This window comes from Psittacula echo, assembly GCF_963264785.1.
Source record: "Psittacula echo genome assembly, chromosome: 2".
In the NCBI taxonomy this organism is placed as follows: Eukaryota; Metazoa; Chordata; class Aves; order Psittaciformes; family Psittacidae; genus Psittacula; species Psittacula echo.
In genome coordinates this window covers 12,591,215-12,612,374 of record NC_137737.1, presented here as the reverse complement: position 1 = coordinate 12,612,374, position 21,160 = coordinate 12,591,215, and the positions used below count along the sequence as shown (strand labels likewise).

At 39.6% G+C, this 21,160-nt stretch overlaps 1 protein-coding gene across 1 annotated transcript; it reads left to right on the top strand.

Annotated features, from left to right (window-relative positions):
• Positions 1–10,648: 10,648 nt before the first annotated feature.
• RALA (RAS like proto-oncogene A) lies at positions 10,649–20,122 on the top strand (the record flags this gene model as incomplete). Its single annotated transcript, XM_080611806.1, has 4 exons — positions 10,649–10,762; positions 11,577–11,785; positions 15,137–15,311; positions 19,444–20,122. 4 exons carry the CDS (start codon positions 10,649–10,651, stop codon positions 19,564–19,566), a joined length of 621 nt encoding a protein of 206 aa, XP_080467932.1. The 3' UTR covers positions 19,567–20,122.
• Positions 20,123–21,160: the final 1,038 nt, after the last annotated feature.

Here is a 21,160-nt window from a genome sequence, read left to right as displayed (position 1 = left end):
GAGAATTTGGTGGTGCCTGCTTCTTGATGTCTCTTGCTGATGTCCGGTACTGGGTCTTTGCACTATTTGTGCTGCGGCTTTTGATGTAGATGTGCCTGCACCTGCCGGAGCACTGGTTCCCTGCATCCTTCATTGCCAGAAGCCACTTAATAAAATGTGAAGGATAGTGTATTTTGGTATTTCTGCTCTGCTTTTGTTGAACCTTCAGCCAGCTGGGCACTGACCACACAGAAGAAGGTGGTTCTGCCTCAAAAATGCTTTATTTGAAAGCTTAAAATTTTTCTATGTCAGGAATTTCATAGGAGCATTACTCAAGGCTTTTGTGTTCATTCTATCTGTGCTAATACCTTGGGAGAATTTAAGGGTGTTCATGTGTGTTTTCACTGTAATACTATATGACTTGCTAATAATGCAAAATGAGTTGTTTTGAGCGGGATAAACTCCATAAACTGACACTATCAGAACTTGTCTGCCTGTGAAGTAAGGTGCCTGCGACACAACAAGGCTGCTTCTACCAGCCAGAATCCTAACGTATAGAAGGGATGCGGGTAGCATCCCTGCAATAGATTCCACAAGACAGCCGAGTGCAGCCTGCCATGAACTTGTTTTTGCTTTGCAAATACCATGTGTTTCTAGATTTCTCTGTCATAACTTAACTTTCCTGTATATAAAGCAATGAAACTATTTGGGTGGAGTTTTGGGTTTAGTAAGTGTGGATCATAGGTCATCCTTCCTGGCTGTAAAAATGACCATATGGATATCTGCTTTTTCTAGAAAATACACATCTGACATTCTGAACCTTAACTAAAGGAAGAGTATAGGATTGCTACCAACTAATAAGATACTTGCGTTAGAGGAAAACCTGATGAATGGACTTGTTCTGGCATGCCTGTATTTTTCAAGTATGTCTTTTGGAAGCCTTCTTGAGACTTCAGATCATTTACTTAGGCCAATGCAAAATGCTTGTATTTAAATCTTCCTTAAATTTCTTTAGTGAATGTTGGAGTTTGATTGTATAGGGGCAAAAAGGACACAGTGATGTGGATGAGATTTCTTTTGAAGTATGGTTGACAAAAAATGGGTTTATGACACTGAATATGCCGTAACCAACTTTTTGAATGCAGAGCTCTGGAACAACTATTACAAGTGAACCACTGAGCTCGTGCTGCAAGCTCTGGCATAGTGCCTTTGAGGGAACTCCATTTTTGTTGCTTTACTGAATAGCTGTAAGCAGCAGCTCTGTGCAGGTGTGAGTGATGCCTGACTTTTCACTGATAAGTTAACTTCCAAATGTGCTTTCTTGAACTTGACATGCAGGGTGAAAATGGCTGTAGCTTGTATGTCTTAGGTGCCACTAGCTTAAATGTATTCTTGAAGCGCTTCCCCCTCAGTCCTTAGTTGAAGAGCACTAACTTAAGACCCAGAGTTGTTGATCCTGTGTTTCTAAAAGTCATCCTTGTAGGCTATGCATTGCCTTTTATATTTTATGAAAGTAGAAGAAGAGAGTCTGTTTGTTCTATATCAAATGCTGAGTAAAATTCCATAGTAGCATCTGCTTTATGTAGCATCTCCCATGAACGGAACATTCCTGACTTTTGTAAGGGGAGTTGATTACAGGTATTTGGTATGGGAGCCTCTTCTGCAGATGTCTCCCTCTTCTGTTTTAGCCTTTCATTCCTTCTTAGTTTTGCTTATGCTAGAAAATGGGGTGTAGGACCATAGCACCTGCTTGTCTGTCTTGCCTCTGAATCCATGCAAGTCTCTGGCCTGCTATAGCTTTAACGAAATGGTAACATGTAATTGTTTATTCTTTTTACCATGACTGCCATTACTGTTAATTCTCTCCTCATGGTGTATAATGTTAAATTGATACAAAATTAATACCTCCTGTTAATATGGTAGATTACAGACCTCTGTATTTAGAAGTTTAAGAGAAAGACATGACTCTTCCATTTTATGTTAAGGCAACACTCCAACACCATTAGCCTCAGAAATCCAAGTTCCCCAATGATTAGAACAGACTGAGATAGGGTGCCAGCCACATAGTGACCCTAAGGAAGCAGAAAGTGTTCTAGATTCTCACGTAAATGTGTGTATTACCATGATTACTTCACAGTGTAACTTTAGTCAATTGAACTGTGAAAACAAGCTTGTGGCTGGTGTTAACTGAGATGCTGTGCTTGAGTTTGCCGCTTTTCCTGCTGATCTCGGGATCAGTCCAGGTAAACCATTGTAAGTATCTAGAATTCTTCCAAATGTCCTGCAATAACCATTACATAACTTAGAAAAAGTGAGGAATCTTCAAGAGGTGCTATATTATGTTTGAGAAACCTTACTTGCATTGGTTTTCCACAGTGTTTATAGGCTGGAGGTGCTAAAGTTCAACTTTGCAGATTTCCTCAGCTTTGTGTTTTTCTGGTCTGCCTCTTGTGCTAGCAAGCTTGTTTAGCTCTCCAGGTATCTGTCCAAAACCAATATAGGTTATTTTTTGTCTAGAGTAACTTCTGAACTGGCTGTTGCAAGCACCATTGCTATTAGAAGGAAGGATATGGGAGTATCAGTCAGGCTGTGGCTGGTTCAGTTTTTATCAGCCTTGCAGGCACACACAGTTGGGATTTGTGTTTTGTCAGCTCTTTATGTAGACAGTGATGTAGCTGCTTCATTTTCTCTCAGTACACTGCAAGGCTTAGAATCTTAAGACCTTGATTCTGTTCCAGACTGTTTCTACTGTTCAGTTTGTCAAGGTTTTCTTGGTTGCTCCCATATGGGTTTCAAGAAATTTCTTTATGGAAGTGTTTCCCCAGAAGTCTTCTTGCAGGATGCCAGAGGCTTTTTGGTAACAAAGTGCTGAAATGATGACTTAAAACATATGGAATACATTATCTATTCTCACTTCAGAAGCTGCTGCGTTGTTCATCGCTGTGCCCAGAAGCTGGCACTAGGGCCCTCTGGAGCCTTGGAGAGATTTACGTAAAGTCAACTTGTTTACTGTTTGCTAGTGATTTAGTGACTTCTTGTTGGAGGGATCTCAGTTCTTGTGATGATGTCTTAAGAGTGCAGGTATGTGGGAACCACTGTTCTTTATAGCAGCATCATGTGATTTATAGAATGGATGCTGCCTCAGTCACTTGAAGAGTTCACTGGTTGTCTCTTCAAGTTTCAATGCCTGGATATGGTTACAGTTTGAGGTACCTGTCTCAAGAAGCTGGGAAATGTAGGTCTTTTGCCAGAGGAAATTTGCTGCTGCTGAGAGATAGAACTTAAGTCAGTTTTCTACCCTTTACTTAGTAGATGTGTAGTCACCTGAGTAAATTTGTTTTGTGGGTGTGGGAGAGACAAGCACCTTCTTTTCTGGTGTGCACTAGAAAGCTTTGCAAAGAAGCGTTCTTACAAAACCTTGAATGTGGTTTAACTGCTTGTTAAAGTCATGGGAAGCTATGAATCCAGATTCCTAGTGAAACAGGTTTATGTCAAAAGATTATTTTCAGAAGAAAGCTAAGGACTTGCTGTGAGAGGAGTTTCTAACTTGTTCTGAGGTTGAGGTTCAGGCGGCCTGTTTCATTGTCTCATGAGGCTAGTCATTTTGAAGATAGATGTTAATATTTAGGTTCAATTTCTTCTTTAGGCTATCACTTAAAATTTATGGTGATTACTTAATATTTGAAATATTTGTTCTACCTTAATAAAATACTGATGTTACTTCATGCAGAGCTTGACAGATGTTGCACATTAAAACTGTAATAAAAACACGGGTCAAACTCAAGGCATGAAATGACACTTATTACAAAAATGCTGATCTAACCTAAAAAAACTTCCTTACTCTCCAGTTGTTAAAACAGCTGGCATCATGTATCCCATCCGATGTCCTCATGTATCCTATCTATTTCTGGGTCATGGGATGTTTCTGCTGATCTGGTTTGAATATTGTAATTAAAAGCAGCTGTTGGGAGGGTTAGGCTCTGCTTGCCTGGAGTTGCCTCCCTCCACTTCCAGGAATGCTTTTGTTGCAGGAATATCTGAGTCATTCCTGAGGTGTCTTCCAAATATTTTGCATCCAGTGTGCTAGGCTGTGCTGGTCATTTTTAAACAGTACATTCTCCAGTTCAGTTTTGCTGTTGTTAACCAAACTGAAATGAGTGGACTCGATAAAGAATGAAGTAACTGGATGAAATTGTGATTTGTTTTATTTTCCATAATAACAGCTGAGATTATATTGCTTGATAGTGCCTGCGGACAGGAAATCACAGAATGGTTGAGGTGGGAAGGGACCACCAGGGGTCATCTAGTTCAAGCGCATTGCTCAGGGTTATGTCCAGGTGGCTGTTGAATACGTCAAGCGCAGGAGGCTCCCCAACCTCTCTGGGCAACCTATTCCAGTGCTCAGTCACCCTCACAGTCAAGTTCTTCCTCCCATTCAGGTGGACCTTCCTGGGTTGAACTTGGTAATGTTCTTGGTCCCGTGCTTTTTCTTGAAAGCTGAACTTTTTTGTAGGTCATGCAAGGCAACAGAGCTGTGAATTGCTTTGTGAGAATTAAGAACATTGGAGAATATTCAAACTCGCTTTAGAAGCTGGGGTTACTGTCAAATAATTACTATAAGTTTTCACTTCAGAATAAGATAAGAACTTGCAGCTAATATTTCTGGAGGTGAGAGACAATACCAAGTGTAGAGTAGAGAGCAGTACAGGTGTTGGTTTCTTCAATTAGAAAAAAAAGTTGGAGTTACTTGTTTAGAACAGCATCAGTGATCCCTCCAGTACTCAGTTTGCTTTAGTTGTTCAGTGAGTGACACAATATTTTGCCTTTCTGGAATTACTCTGGTCAAAGCATATTAACTGTAGTTCTTAATACTGTGCAGGTATCTCACATAACTGAATTATTCCTGTCCCTTCAAATGTATTGAATTCTAACTTAGGTAACAGACAGAGTCAAAGCAGGTGCTGCCATGTATCAGCTGCCGGTTGTAATTGATGCTTATTATATAAAACAGTCTTTAGGGAAGAAAGTTACTCATCATAAAAGTGAGTGTGTAATGAGGTTAATGTGACAGTTGTGCAAATCTTTATGTAATCTCTTAAAGGAAAGGAAGCAAACTGAAGTTCAGTTTTGATGTAATAGTTTTATGAAGGCCATAAAAATAACAGTACAAGAAATAGTTTTGTAATTGAAGAAAGACACCACTATCTCTACTTATTATCTAGCATCTACTATACTAACTGTACCAGCTATCTTAAAACACAAAGCCATGCTTAACTAATCCCCTTCAAACAAATGCCTGCAGCAAATCAAAGTCCTCCTGCTAAGGACAACTGCATTTTCACAAAGCCTGCATTCAGCTTTATGTATAGTGCTGCAGAAGATGCCAGCTGAATTTGTGCCTGTAATGATGTGACTTGGGTGTAATGCTTCTCCTTCCCTGGCTGTTGACATTGCATTTACAAGGCTCCAGGGGATCAAAACAGGCTTCTGGAACTCTTTTAGTCACATTCTCTAAGAAAATGAGTCTGATCACATGCTCTGTTCTTTGTTAATTCTTGGCCTGTTGGCTAGTTCTGGGTGCATTTTGACAGAGGTTTAGGTATCTTAGTTATGATTATTCCCATAAATTTTCCAAATACGTGCTGCTGGCTAAAGAGGGAGAAATCTCTACCAGTGCTCCCTGTAAAGGAAGGGAGACAATCTGAGCCGGATGACTGTTGCCTTCTTTGGGCTAGTACACAGCTACTCTGGCCACGTTTTTTTTTGCTCCCTTTTAGTATATGAATGTTGGGTTTATTGCGTTGATACGTAAGGAAGCTTGCTCTGATTGTTTTGGAGCAAGTTATTCCATAAGGAAAAGCCACTTGAGAAATAGACAACTTAAGAGAAGTCTTCTGAAATTGATCAGATGAATAAGATGAGTGAGAGGATAAAAACCCTAAGGTTTTTTTTCACCAATAAACATTTTTAGGTCTCATTTTATTGGGCTGAAGAACTAGATGGGAGGACAAAATAAAGACTAATGTAGAAAGATCAAGAATTCCTGGTTTTTAATTCCTCCTTGCTATGTATTTGCAAAGTTATCTTCCCTGAAAATATTGTCACTGGATATAAAAAACCTTTTTTGTCTTTTGTGCTGACATCTGATCTTCTTCCTTACTCTTGTGGATCTGGATAACTATTCTGTGCTCCAAGACTTTATGTGGGAGTTATACACTTACTGTGTCCAAGTCTCCTAACAAGAACACTTCCCAGCTCCTTCCTCTGGTGGGTGGAGCTGAATGTTGTATTTAAATCCAGGGGGGATCAGAGATAACACTGTTTCTTGCACCTTTCCGTGTAAGGTGTGAATCTCTGGAGAAGTTAGCACTGATACAGGTAGAAGCCAGTCACTCAAGACAGGCAACAGTTCCGTTGCTATGTGATCTTAATCACCAAGGATGATCTTAAAAGTTATTCAGCTGCTGACTCTTCTTTCCTTTGACTGGATTTCTGGACTGTTGGACAAGATGCCATTGCTGATGCTAACAGGAATTACAATTCCTACTTCTGCAATTCGTATCTAATTGCTCCCTAACCTGGCTCTACAAAAATGGTCCTGGCTCCAATTGGAAGCGCTGCCGCTAAATGGAGCACAGAATTGTGGGGGTAGTTACCTGCAAGCAGGCAATAAGCAGCTGTAGCAGCTTTGAGAACTGCTTGCTTTGGCTGAGCAGCCACTGAAATTCACTTGTTTGTGCCCTTATCTGCTCAGGGATGTTGGGAAATGTAGTTTGCTAGGAGCTGATCTGCAGTGGAGGTGAGGACGGATCCATAGCGTGGTGGTTAGACAATTCTCTTGCCCTTCTGCGTGAAGGCATGGCAGTGCCTTGTTGAGCCAGTGAAGCTTTCACTTCCCTTTCAGCTTGTTGGACTACTCGAAGAACTAGTCAAAAATAAACTTTCATATACGTCATCAGCTGCATTGCTGCGATGGGGATAACCCGTGGGTGTGGTGAAACGCTGACCTGCCTGAGTGGATAATCGAGCTCCTGACAACACCCTGCCTGGCTCTGTGTGAACCTCTCTGCTCTAGGGTGACACAGCATTGATTCTACTGCAGGATAAGCTTGTGTTTATCTTCTGAGCCCCAAACAGTTTCACCCTGTGAAGATAAAGAAAAACAATCATAATCACAGTACGCATAAGAAGAAAGTATGCTTTTTTTGAGCTTCATGCAACAGGATTCTTGCCACAGTCTCTGTCAGCTTTATCATCATTATAAAGCAGGACAATTCAGAAACTTGATATGACCCAAATTAATACTACTTATGAAAATGTCAGGCCACATAAATTAAGGGTAGAAAAAACACTTTGCATGAAACTTCATCTTGGGTGCTTTGCTGTTAAAATCAGAATCTATGTTCCTCCTTGTTTTTGAAAGCAGACTGAAACAGGTAGATATATGTGGTAGTAGTTTAAAACTTACCACTTTCAAGGTCTTTCTTCTCACTGGCAGAGAACAAGTGGTTCTGAAGCAGTCTCTTTGGATTGAGTGGTGTTTGCTCAGTATCAGGCTGTACTTGCTTTGTTTGTAACTTATTTCTCTCTTTTCACACTGTCTACTATTCACCAGGCCTGAATTTTGCCAGCATTATATCTTTATTGGATTGTGTAGAACCTGAGAGCAAATTGACCTCCCTGGGCCTCCTCCCATTACAAAATGTGGTAGGGTGTTTATGACAAGCTTATCCGTAAGATTTGAAGTCAATGGTAGCATAGTTTTACTATCTTCAGTATCTTACTGGAATGTTCTTCACTGACAATTATTGATGACTTGAGATACTGCTTTGGCTGGTTGGGTCAGGTTTTTCTAATTCCCAGTTTCTTTCTTTGACTCAATCTCTTTGGCTGCTTTGGGAGGATGTTATCAAGGCTTTGAAAAATGCATCATTGTTTCGGCTTTTCAAGCGTGTGTCAACTGTTGCACAAAGTACAAGAAGTGGCAGCTTTTGTCACACTGGGACACTGCTTGTTGAATTGCAACTTGTGGTAAATTATGAATGTTCACATTGCTCAATCTACTTAAAGACTTTAGGTTAATTTACAACAAATAGTACAGTCACACATTACTATTGTGTATTTGAATTTTTTCAGATAGCTTTTGCACAAACTCACCTATTGGAATTCGTTTGGACTTGTTCGAGTATTGAAGTGCTTATAGAAGAATAGTCTGAGCTCTTGTCAGTTGATGACTGGAATTCAGAGGAATTTTCTTTGTACTACTCATCTGAAGCACATAGTAAAACTAAACAAGCATGACTTTTAGGATATGTTTTTCCTTTTAAGAGAGAAGTACAGAGACTTCACAATTGACTTTCCAGACAATGTGGAGTAGTTCAAAATGCAGTGTAGTAGCCTGTAAATGTACATGTCTTGGAGCTATTTTCATGTTCTCGTGCTCCCTCTTGCGTAAAAAGCAAGCAATGGTTCAGTTTTTACGTGGTTAAGCCATGATGGCCCAAAGAGAAATGTTTTTTGTGCTCATACATCTCCTTTTTGAAAGAACTGGTAGCATAATGTTAGTTATATTTCTCTGCTGTATCTCTACAGTTAGCACAGCAGCTTACTCGTGCTTATTTCTCTTACATAATCTTTCTGGGGAAAACAATTTAGGGGACTTAATTTTCAGTTATATTGTCAGGATTCTTTGATAGTAGAACGGGAAGCGGCACTGGTGTGATTGGGAGAGATTTTCACATGGGTGTGGGTTAACCTTAGCAGGCAACGAAGTACCAGAGAGCCATTCGCTCTCTTCTCACCCTGACAGGGAGATGGGAGAGAGAACTGGAAGGGTAAAAGTAAGAAAACTCAAGGGCTGAGATAATGACCATTGAATATGTTTAAAAATAAGCAAAAATTTCTCACTGCCTGCTGACCAATGCCCAGCCCGTGCCTGAGCACCAGCAGCCCCAGCAAACTTCCCTGACAGCTTTTCTTGCTAAGTCGTGGCGTGGGATACCCCTTGGGTCAGCTATCCCAGCCTGTTTGCTGTCAGAGGATGTGAGAACCAGAAAAAGGCCTTGACCCTGTGTGAGCACCATTCAGTAATAGCTAAACCCTCTGTGTGTGATCACTGTTTTAATCGCAAATCCAAAACATGGCACTCTGAGCTATTCTGAAGAAAAATGAACTCTATCCCTGCCAAAACCAGTATACCTCTTCATCTGTTTTAATTCCAGGAAGGATTGACTTAATCCCTAATAAAGCCTCAGTCATCATGTTTTTATACTTACTGCCTCACTGCTCACGTTCCTCAACTAGGGATTTGATGTAAGTTTTCAGAAAGCTGTCATGCATTCTGATTAAGCTGCATACGGGGGGACTCCTTATGCATTAATAATTATATATAATTTTAGTGTGAGATTGTCAAATGATCGCACTGGGTAAAGGTAATGAGGTAATGGTGTCTTGTTACTACACTGGGTTGTCGTCTGATAATTCTGTACACATCCAAACTGTGTTGCTATGTGAGCATGCTCTTTTTGAGCTTTATAATTAACAAAATTTAAGTTACATTTAGCTCTCAGTTGCTGCTATAGATGTCTCTTGGTTTTGTATCTTCTGTAATGTAGATGTCATTGTGGTTTTTGGACATCAGAGCTTGTTTTGACCTTAAATATCTGGAGGAGGGTACATCCTGTTACCGTGCAGGGACTTTCCCATGTCTTAAGAACCGTGCAAGTTGATAAATACTCTGTCTTCAAATAACATAAATGCCATTATTTTACTGTTGGGATAGGGAGGGAATGAAATGAAGGTGTGGGAAGATAGCAGTTGGAGATATGCTAAAAACATAACCTGATTTTTTATAAAGAGTAATGGAATTGTTACTTTTTGTCCATGTGCACACGTGTGTGAAACTGTGTGTGAATTAACTGTCATAGAGCCCTTTGGTATTGGTGAGAAGAGATTTATGTCTGAACAAGCAGTGGTGGGATTGAGCCAGTTATTCCAAATACATGGAATAACTGCATTTGTAGCCTAGGAAGGCAAGCTGAATCTTTCCACTCTGTATAAACTAGATTATTCTTTCAAGTTGCTGATTGACTTACTGAAACTTTTAAAGATTGAAGTGACACATTTGTGTTCTTTCCTCTGCAAAAGTACCCTGGCTAATCCTTGCTTGCTGTTGCTGTGTCTTGGTGCTTGCTATTTAAGTTGGAAATTCCTTCAAATGTCTGTTTTCTTCCCCCTGCAGCTGTCATATCTCATGCTTCCTGTACGGTGTTGACTCCCTGTGGCTTTCCTTTTAGACTCTTGCTTAGTAAACTACCAAGAACCCTTGACTGTGTCCCTGAAAGTCTTTACATACCAAGATGTAAATTTTTTCCTTTAATTACTCTTTGATGCTTTCTCTTGTGCCCTTTCCAAATGATGAAGGGCTTTCTTTGCTCTTGCTGCAGGACGTATGAGCTCGGTATGATTTGTGGAATGGCTTCTAGTGAAAAAGCAGATAGCTTCAGTTCTGCTATCTTCAGTGAAAACTGAGTCCTTAGATATGTAGGGGTATAAAACAAATCCACTTTAATCAGTGCATGTGGGAGAAGGAAACAAAAACTAACAAAGCAATGTTTTTCTTCTAGATTGTTTTTTCATTTTATACCTGTGAACTTTCTGCAATCCAAAGATGGCAGCAAATAAGCCTAAAGGACAGAATTCTTTGGCTTTACACAAAGTCATCATGGTCGGAAGCGGTGGTGTAGGAAAATCTGCATTAACACTACAATTTATGTATGATGAGGTAAGAATCTGCACTAGAAATTATCTTGGGAAATGTCTGCTATATAGTGTTAGTTAAGCATTCATTAGTACAGTTATTTGCAGAAAGAGTCTAAATATATAGGATGTGGTATGGAAATCAGATTAAATTGAACAAAAAGACTCTTAAGACCAGTGATTTGCTCTCTAGAGATACCTGTGGAGGTATAAGTTAGCATTTTTCAGACTTGTAAGCAAGTCCATGCTCTGGCACATAACCAGTATATTTTGCCATTGTTCATTTATTTGAACTTATTTATTAGGACTTATTTAGGTATTACAGCTCAAAGCTGCTTCCCTTAGGTTAGCTGCATAATGCCTGAAATGATGACCATTTTTTCAATGTTTTTTAATGCTGCTCTTGAAGTTTCTTGTTTCCTTACTTTTTCCCAGTGAAAATTATTCTTTGTGATTAAAATGAAGAAGTTATGGGTTCAGCGTCCTTTTAAATTGATGCTAAATATACTCAAAGTCAGGCCTGCCTGTCTGCATAATGGACCACAGCCAGATGTTGTGCTTGACCAGAAGTGGAGGCTTGGGTAGTACACAGACATTGATGTTGTACAGTTACCTCTAGAATTTCCTTGTAATGGCTGAAGCAAGCCAAAACCTATAAACTGTTTGGGCTGATGGAGAACCTGCTTTAACTATGAATCATTTCAGTAATCCACATAGCCAAAATATATATGCTTGTTAGTTACTGTAACCATATGTTTGTTATATCCTTTATACCCAAATAGAAGCATTTGCCTTGTACAGGCATGACTTTTTATCATGAAGATTGTTATTTTTTCTAGTTTGTTGAAGATTATGAGCCCACCAAAGCAGACAGCTACAGGAAAAAGGTGGTTCTGGATGGGGAAGAAGTCCAAATTGATATACTGGACACAGCAGGGCAGGAGGACTATGCTGCAATTAGAGACAACTACTTCCGAAGTGGAGAAGGCTTTCTGTGTGTCTTCTCTATTACAGAGCTGGAATCCTTCGCAGCAACTGCAGACTTCAGGTAAGTTACAAGGCAAGATAATTATTCTAATTACAGTGAGATAATGACAAGTGATTTTTTTGTTTCATATTATCCTAAGACAGTGCAGATTGGAGATAACTCTTAATGTGGTCTCATCATGGTTTGAACAGGTGCCTAGCCATGCCTTTGCTATCTGTACCACTTCAAGTATCTTTGCTGCTGTGTTTCTGAATACCAAAAAGGCTATTGCCACAGAGCAGATACATAGCAACATTCAGAGGGCTTCTGCACTTTTTAAATCAGTGTTGCTTGGCACTTGTGCTATGAAGCAGTATTTGTGAGTAGACGCAATGTAGCTGAGAAAAATTGCTTATAGGCTGTATGGTTGCATGTAATGTAAGTACAATACTGCAAAGTTGTCCTCTTTTTTTTAGTTTTTGCTTCATATGGAGGGTTATGTTGTGTTTATCTTGACCTGTGAAGCACCACCTGGAACAAAAGGGCAGCTGTAGCATGTCCAGCTGCTTTATACTAGGGTACTTTATAGTTATAAAGGTGTCATGACCAGACTGCAGTTGAAAACTGTGCAGAACCATGACTGGTGATATGAAGTATGCAAATTGTATTCTGCGAGAGTAAAATGCATAGTATCAATGACACAAGTCTTTCTACCTCTTAAAGCTGATTTTATGAACAACAGCAGTGACAACTATCTTTGAATAGTCTGTAGTAGCTGTGCATTTTCTGTGAAGGCTTGCCGTAAATCTGCCCCTTCAGTCTTGCTTGGATGGAATTTTTCTCTGTGTAAGATACTGATGTATTTTTGAATTTACAAGACAAGTTCTGCATCAAGTTCTGCACAGCATTCACACTTCCTATCAAAGTCAGGATTTTGCTTAATGGGGAGCAATGTGGTAAGAACCAAAATTGGAACTGGCTTTTTGTGGAGTAATAAGGATTTAATAGGAGAAGTTTTTTAAGATGCTTTTTAGGTATGCAGCATGTTGATATCCTTATAATGGTGAGAGATTATTGAACAGGCAGCAGTATAGTACAGGTGTTTTAATTTGGGTTGAGAGAGAAAGCATATTTAAATCAGTCAGCACTATGTTTGGAAAAAGGACAAAAGAAGGCCAGGGTTTTTTTTCACCAGTTCAAAGTGTAGTGGAATAGAAGATAACCTTTGAGAGAAAAGTAAGGACACAAATACACAAAGAAATTATCTGCATCTCAGAGATACTGTCACAGTTCAATTTAATAAGCTCTGCATATCAGAGTATTTAATATTATCTCTAAGGGAGGAGGAAGAGGTATGGAAAGGGGAGAAAGTGAGATTTTCCTCTTCTGGTGTTCAGGTTTTTTGTGTGTCTTTATGCGTGTGTTTATATATTTTGAGAGGAAGGGAGGAAGGGGCAGGCCTTGACTGGTTTGCAGGCTGGTGGTATTGTCACCTGTGGAGGACTATTTAGTATAGTTGAGCTCTTCTAGACTGCAAAATGAACTATTCAAATCTATTTAAAATCCTGTTAATGCTTCAAAGTACATGATCTTGTATGGCTCTAGAAAAAGTCCTACTTTTCCAGCAAGGGTGTGTGTTGATAATACATGTGCTGATACAGCAAAAATGGAAATAAAAATCCTTTCAGTGAAGAGATTAAGCCTCTCTCCAGTCCAAATGTGAAAGTGCCTTTCAAGTTGCCTCTGAAACTGTAGAAGCTTAAATACTAAAATGTAACTCAGAAAAATTGCATTCCTTCTGCTCTGTGTCAAAGTAACCTATATCTCTTGAAGGTACAGTTAAAATACCTTTGGCATTCTTGAGCAGCCTGAGGGAATGCTACTTAAGAGACACATATGAAAGAAAATGACAAGAAGGATTTGGACGGTTGATTGTTTCTGTAGTATTCTGTCCTGTTGGAATAGCAGAGCTCCAGCATCAGAGCTGTTTACTGCTATTCAGGGTCTAACATTTCTTGTTTAGAAGGTATCAGTCTTCAGAGAGGGCTCCAAGGAGAATTTTGCCATCTGGATTGCTGTCAGATTAACTTTCTATGCGGTGAAATTGTTTGGCATCACCTGAACAATTAGTGTTGAAAGAAACCAGTTTTTAGCAGAAGTCTTACACTAACGCAGTAATGCACTGACTTTTCTTCTCTCTCTGGCCACCCTTCCTAACCCACTGTCTATTCAAACTACTTCTGGATAGCTGCATGCCCTGTAAAAACATTTGTGTGGGTATTTGTGAGGGAGAGGAGAAATGTTGCTTTAACTACACCTCAGAGTTGAATGCGGTGTTACAAGCTACCTCAAATACATACTTGTTGGTTTAAAAAAACCCGCTAATCCTGGGCAATCTGCAGTTTCTCAGTGAGTAGTAACTTCCTCCGCAAGACTGCCTGCTGCACAGAGCTTTTGATAGCAGCAGTAGGATCCTGCTGTATGCAAAATCAAGGCCCCTTAGGATATCACTTAATGAGCTCTCTTCAGCTTCTCTCCATTCAACTTTAAATGTGGCAACAGGTTTTACCTCAGCCAGCAAAAGGAATTTGTTTCCCTGTGGATTTTTTCAAGCTTTCAGAAGTTGCTCCACAATAAAGGGCTATATTTCACTACTAACTTTATACTCCTTTCTGAGACACCATAGGGAAGGTGCCTCTTCTGGGAAAACTGTTATTCCTGGTATTCTTAATGCATTTCCAGTTAGAAGAAAATTTTCATTATTTTTTTAAGTGTTGAAGACTTATGTACCAAACCATTTGTAGTACAGGGTTTTATTTACAACTTTAACCCCTTCATCCTAGCAGTTCAAACACTAGAAGGGTCTGTCCTTAAAAATCTGATGCATGTAGAACTCACCTCTGTAGAGTGGCTTGTAACTGAATGGAGGGCTCTGCAGAGACCAAGTGTAATCAACTTGCAGAAGATTCATGAAAGGAAGAGATTTTTCTTTTGGTGAATGCTATAAACCATTTTAGCAGCATCAAAAAATGGCACATGTATTAGGGAAAATTCAAATGTGAACCTGAAGTTTGGGTAGCTTAAAAATGGCAGTCACAAATAAAGACAATGGTAAATGCTGTCCAGGCACACCGTTATTAAAAGGAATGACTTATTAATATAAATTCTCACCTAAACCAACCTTATTCTACTCATTGAGTTTCTTACTGACTCACCTCCTTGCTTCCTGGAGGACTAGCTGTCTGTCTCTAACTTCATTCTGTATAATGTCATCATGAGGTTTAAGATTTCAATGTTATGTAAGCTTCATAAAAGGAATAAGTGGGTTTTCACTGTAAGATGGGAGAGTATTTAGTCTGAGTTCTTTTTGTGTTCTAAGAATAGTACTTCATGGAAAGCTTAATTTTCTTCCTTTTTTATTTTCCCCTGCAGGGAGCAGATCTTAAGAGTAAAAGAAGATGAGAATGTTCCATTTTTGCTAGTTGGTAACAAATCAGATTTGGAAGATAAAAGACAAGTTTCTGTAGAGGAAGCAAAAACCAGAGCTGATCAGTGGAATGTTAATTATGTGGAAACTTCTGCAAAAACACGAGCTAATGTTGACAAGGTAATAATTGGCCTCTTAATACAAAGAATCTCCTCACCAGTTTTCACTTGGTATCTCTTCTCTGTGGGTTGTACTTTATCTGTTCATTATTTTAGCAACTATTTTTGTGAAATGTGAATCAAATGCTTTTCTCCCTTAGCTTGTGAGGAGTGCATGACTAGGTGACTTCATGTAGGACAGTGCAAACGTGAGGCAGAACGAGTTTATCCCATCCTAAACCGCAAGGAGTCATTCTACAAGACTTCATTTTATTACAGATTTCTTGAGGCAGCTGTTTTGTTCTAGACTTCTTACTGTGTTTTCTATAACTAGAAGACAATCTGCTTCTGAGAAGTGAGGAATGCTGTCTGATCCTCAGCCAGGATAAAACAGCTTACAAAAGAAGGGAAGGGGGGGATTGGAGGCCTCTCTATACTCACGTTCCTTTGATGCAGAATGGATAAACCCTTTCAAGCTTTGAGCAGCCTACAAGAGCCTCATGAGTTTCCAGGGGTAAAACCTGGTTCAGAAGGTCATGAGGTAAGAGACAGAATCTTTTTCTCCAAGAAGGTAAATTATCAATTAGCTGAAAGTATTTCAGCTATAACCCTAAAAAGCAGACTTTCTGGAATACAGAATTCAGAATAACTCTCAGCCTTGTAGACTGCAAGAGTAACAGATGTGTGGCAAAAGAAATAAGTAGTTTAGTTCAGCATGCCAACCTTTCCTTCCAGAGCTAGTGACAGACTGGATCACACATTGGAAAATTCTCAGATATAAATCCTTACGTATGAGCTGTCAATTCAGTTATTTCCTTACAGTGTGAGGAACAGTTGAGGGAGCACCTGCAGTAGCATTGGACCTCTAGTAGTATTGGAACTCTACTCCTCTGCCTTCCTCTTTAAAGAGTTCACTCTCATTCCTCCCTACAAGGGGGTAGGCAATACATGATTACAGCCTGTGAGCCACTGATGTTGCTAATGCTGCTTCCTGTGCTTGTGCTCTGAGCATGGAGTAAAAAGAGGTTGGAGGCAGGTTGGGAGGAGCCTCATCCACACACCACAGAAGCCATGAGAGCTGCCATGCACCTTCTTTCTGCTGAAGCTCTGGAGGAGCATCTGGGATTCAAGGTAGCACAGAGTTATTCTTCTCCCCATGCTTGTTATGAGTGGAGAAGGTTGCAAGTTGTCCGTTTACCACCTTCTTGTGGTTCATTGATGCTATGATGGCTTGTTGGTTGTCAGTATCCCAGGCACGAAGAAAGGATCTTCTGGTAAGATGGAGCTTGTGCCTCATGGATGTCCTGGCTGAGAGTGGAGGCATGATGATAACTAGCAGTTGAGTGTTATATTTTAGACACTTTTAGGACTGCAGTCCTGAAAGTAATGAATTGGTGTTTGCCTTCAGCTGAGGTCAGCACAGTTGATATGCTTCTGTTGTAGTTATTTTTGCTTTCCGCTTGCTTTGTGAAGAAAAACGAGACTGGGAGGGTGTTTTTAGTGCAACAAAACAGGACACCTGTTGGCTGAAATGCTGCCAGACTAATGTGTTAAATATTAGTCATCTCTAAAGAATGAGCCTAAACCAGTGATTCTTTTGTTTTATCTGATAACTGTCAAAATGCCTACAGAAATAGCCTGGGGAAGTGTCAAAAGAGCAGTTAAAAATAATGTACTGTGTCTATGGATGCAGTTTGCTGTGGGTGTTTGTAACTTCTGGGAGTCAGAACTGACTTGAGGAGGTAGGTGCTAGATGCCCTTAGCTGCTTGTGACAGACAGAGGCTGTATCTAACATGAAGGAAGCATGGCGAATTTGGCTGCCCCTGTTAGATGAGAAGTCATTTTTGTTATTTGAGAGACAGAGGAGATGACAATCAGGGTGTGCCCCTGCTTCTGCTTTCATAGCGTTACAGAAATCTGCAGTGCAACATGGATATTTTTCACTGACTTCTGAAGAACTCTGTAAATGATGGCTATCCACATCCATGGATAAGGTGCCTGGAGTGTGGGTGTTCATGAGCAATACCTGTTCATTTCCACGTGGGTTTCAGTTTTTGCTTGGAAGGGCTCCAGCCTTGCTGCCCTATCAGCAGCTGCCACTTTCAAAAGCGTGCTTGTCATTGGTAGGTGTCATGCTTTGGGAAATAGTCCATGGTACCACACACCTTCTTCTTCTGTTGTGTGGTTGTTCCTGATCCTCATCCTTCAGGTTCTCAGTCTTCATGAGACAGGGACTGCTTGATCAAACAGTGACAAGTTCTCTAATGTAAATCCTTATGTTTGAGCTGTCAGTTGCAGCATGAGAGCTGTAGGGGGTTCTCTTCTGCAATAACTTCAGCTTGATTGTTGTCTCCTCTCAAGTTGTCTTCCTGAGGACATAGATTGTTCAGTACTACAGCAAGATCTTCATGCTGTTCTGTAGAGAAAATTACATCAGTTAAATGCATCAGAACTGTCTTGCTGGGTTTTTTTTGGTTTTGTTGTTATAAAATATACTACACCTTTTAGTTTTGGTGCATGATTGCAGTCAACATCTGTCTACTACACTCACATTGAAATTCCCCACTCTTTGAAATCCATGTGGCTGTCACTTAGCAGCTGGGATAAAAGACCTGTGTATATATGTTTTTAATAGCTCTCTAATCATTAGCACTTGCACACCCATGGTAGGCTACTACAGAGCTCCAGGTTTATTTTTGGAGCTGGTGGCATTATGGACCCTGATTGGCATGTACAGAATTTGACATGCTATAAATAACACACTGTACATGAGGGTTTGACACGCTATAGTGTGGGAAGCCTTGTTGGCACTAGAAAATACCAGGTATTCTTAGTTGCAGCACCTGAAACTATGGTGTTTGTTACATGAACTTAAGTTACTATCCTAGGAGATATTTGGCTTCTCTGAATTCCAGAAGAGTGGCTTTGTTCGGTTGGAGAAATCATGGTCGGCTTCCATTCACTTTGATAAAGGTGACCCACTAAGCATCATCATAGAAGGTGGTGTACGCCAGACAGTTAAATACAGTATCAGTGCTTAAGCAAATTGACAGCTACCTCTTAGTGCTAGCACAGATTTAAGTACAAGCAAGTAATTTAGTGCCCATTTAGGAACCCAAAGGTAATCTTAGTTCTTGACAAAAATGTTTAGTTACATTGACTTTCTTTGGATTCCATGTAATAAGGGCAATGTTTTTGCTGCAGTCAATACTAGATGAGTGTCATTGCAAATAAAAACATACTGAATTCTGTAGAGGAGCTTTTCAGTCTGTGCCACTGCCCATGTTTCATGGAAATTGATCAGATCCCCTGACATAGATCTAGGCAATATCTCCTGAGAGGAAGAAGTCTTATATTATCATAAATCAGTTATTTATATTATCGTATAAATCAGCTCAGCTGATTTCCTACAATAAATATACAAAGATGAAATGATAATTTGTTGTAGCCTCCTGCAAGTCAAGGTAAAAAAGCTTCTTTTCAAATGAATAAAGAAGCTTTAAATAGTCCAGTCATAAAGCTTTAACTGACAGTAGTCTTTGTTGTAGCTCCAACTTTGTAATTTTGGTTTCCTATTAAACCACTTGATGAAAACTAAGTTCACGTGTACTTTGGGCTTACCTGACCTAAGAAATTGTTTATGTACTTGTATGATTAATAACTCTGGTTTGAAGGAAATGCTGCTTTTTCTTCTTTCCCGAGTCACTTTGTGTTTAGACTTGCATCACGGGACACACTGGCCGTGAAATGTTCAGTGTATGCTGGCTACTTCTGCTTTACTCACTGAAAAAACTTGAAACACAAAGTGATTTCCCTGAGTCTCCTCAGTAGGATGTAGGTAATACATGTAAAAAAATCTTGGCTGGTGATGAGACTCTTGGTTCAATCCTTGTGGAAAATGGTCTGCCAGGGTTCATAAGCAAGTATCAGGAAATGGGGAATATAATGGTGCCATGAAAGAAGCAGGATTGCATCAGATCAACTTGGCCTTCAAAGCCAGTGAAAGATTTGTTTGATTGGTTTTGCTTTGTTTGCTTAAACTAATGGCATGTAATTGACTTTATTCTAAACAACTGAAATGGATATAATCAGTGATAGCTTCAATTAACTCATATGGCTTGTGACTGGTTTTGCATTTATACCTTTTTTTCAGGTGTTTTTTGATTTAATGAGAGAAATTAGAGCCAGAAAAATGGAAGACAGCAAAGAAAAGAATGGAAAGAAGAAAAGAAAAAGCCTAGCTAAGAGGATCAGAGAAAGATGTTGCATTTTATAATCAAAACCCCAAATTCCTTTCCTACCCTGACCGTACTAATAAAACACATAATTTATAAGCATGCCATTGAAGGCTCAAGTGACTGAAATTTCTCTAACATGTTGGAAATTGTAATGTACCACTAAAAGCATGAATTGGAGCTGCACTGAAAGTCAAATTCACTGAAAAACAAAAAAATGATGTGGCTTCCAGAGAAGCAAGTTCAGTCCATTTCAGAATTGCCTACCTTCTCACATTTCTTCTGAATGTAGTGTTGCATTGGCAGTCTTTGTTTAATAGTGAACAGAGCGGGGAGTATTACTTTGTGGGTTCTTGTAAAGCATACTTTTTTATCACTGGTAATTGTCAATTCATCTTGTCTTTTGTTACCTTGAAAATGACAATTGTGAACATGATCCCTACTGAAGTGGTGAGTGGTTGTTTTGCCATGGACTGATGCAAATTAGAAAAGAATAATGGATATGCAAACAGTTCTGTTGGGGAACATTAAATGTGGTTCTGCATTACCTGATTAACCTACAAGAGTGATGTAATCTTTCACATTGAAACATTTGAATATGCCTTAATTTCCAAACCTAAGCGTAGCAGGTTGCTTAATCAAGGGTGTTATTTTCAACTCTGTTGCATGGAGACCTTCCCTGTGCATCAGTGCGAGATTGACCTCTCCGGAGAGCAGTTCTGTGAATGATTCTGTTAACTAGCTGCCTGCTAGCAGTGTCTGTTCTTTCCATGTGTGCCATACTCTTGTATTGTGAATAATACAGAGCATATTCCGTCATCTGGAACTTGGTAAACATTATGGTATCTCAAAACTAAAAGCTCAGAATGCATAGAAGACTGAAGTCATGAGCCTATGGCACATCTAAGACTGGAACGGTCGTTTGAAACTTAATGTGCTGATACCTTGAAACTTCCCTTTTGCAAGTAGTTTTTTGTCTAGCTGTTCCTTGGGTTTTAACTCCCTGGAGCTGGGTGGAGTGGAGCTGATTCAGTAGTGCTACTGTGTTTTGCGTTAAGATGTTGTCTGGGAAATTCTGCTGTCATTGGTTCATTTCTTTTGTGTTCCTGATAACTCTGCTGTGGGAACATGGTGTGTTAACGCTGAAGCTCTTTGCAGGTTTTGTACTGTTTAGTCTTGTTTATGTTGATTTTCAAATGGGGAACACTGTAGCTACTTTTTCTAGTTAATGTTGATATTAAACAATCAAACATGCTTTGCAATACAGAAACATTTACCATGAGCATCCAAAATCCCCAAATAAAACATACTGCCTCAGTTGCTTCAGAACAGCAAGAATACTAGCACATAGCTAGGATGCTGCATCTTAACTAAAACTATACGAGAATGTTTGAGGGTTTTGGGCTCCTCTGGGGTAAGACAGGCTAGACCAATTCCATAAACTGTTACTCTTTTTATACATGTGTAAGCCTATAACTGACAGTTGAAAATGTGCTCAAGCAAACTAGGTAACAAATATTTAACTTCCATGCTAACAGACATTTTAGGGACTCAAGTCGTAGAAATTATACTTGTCATGTTAAATATTTATCAATAGGAGTTTTGTATGTGCATTGAGTAGGCTGCCAAGTGCAG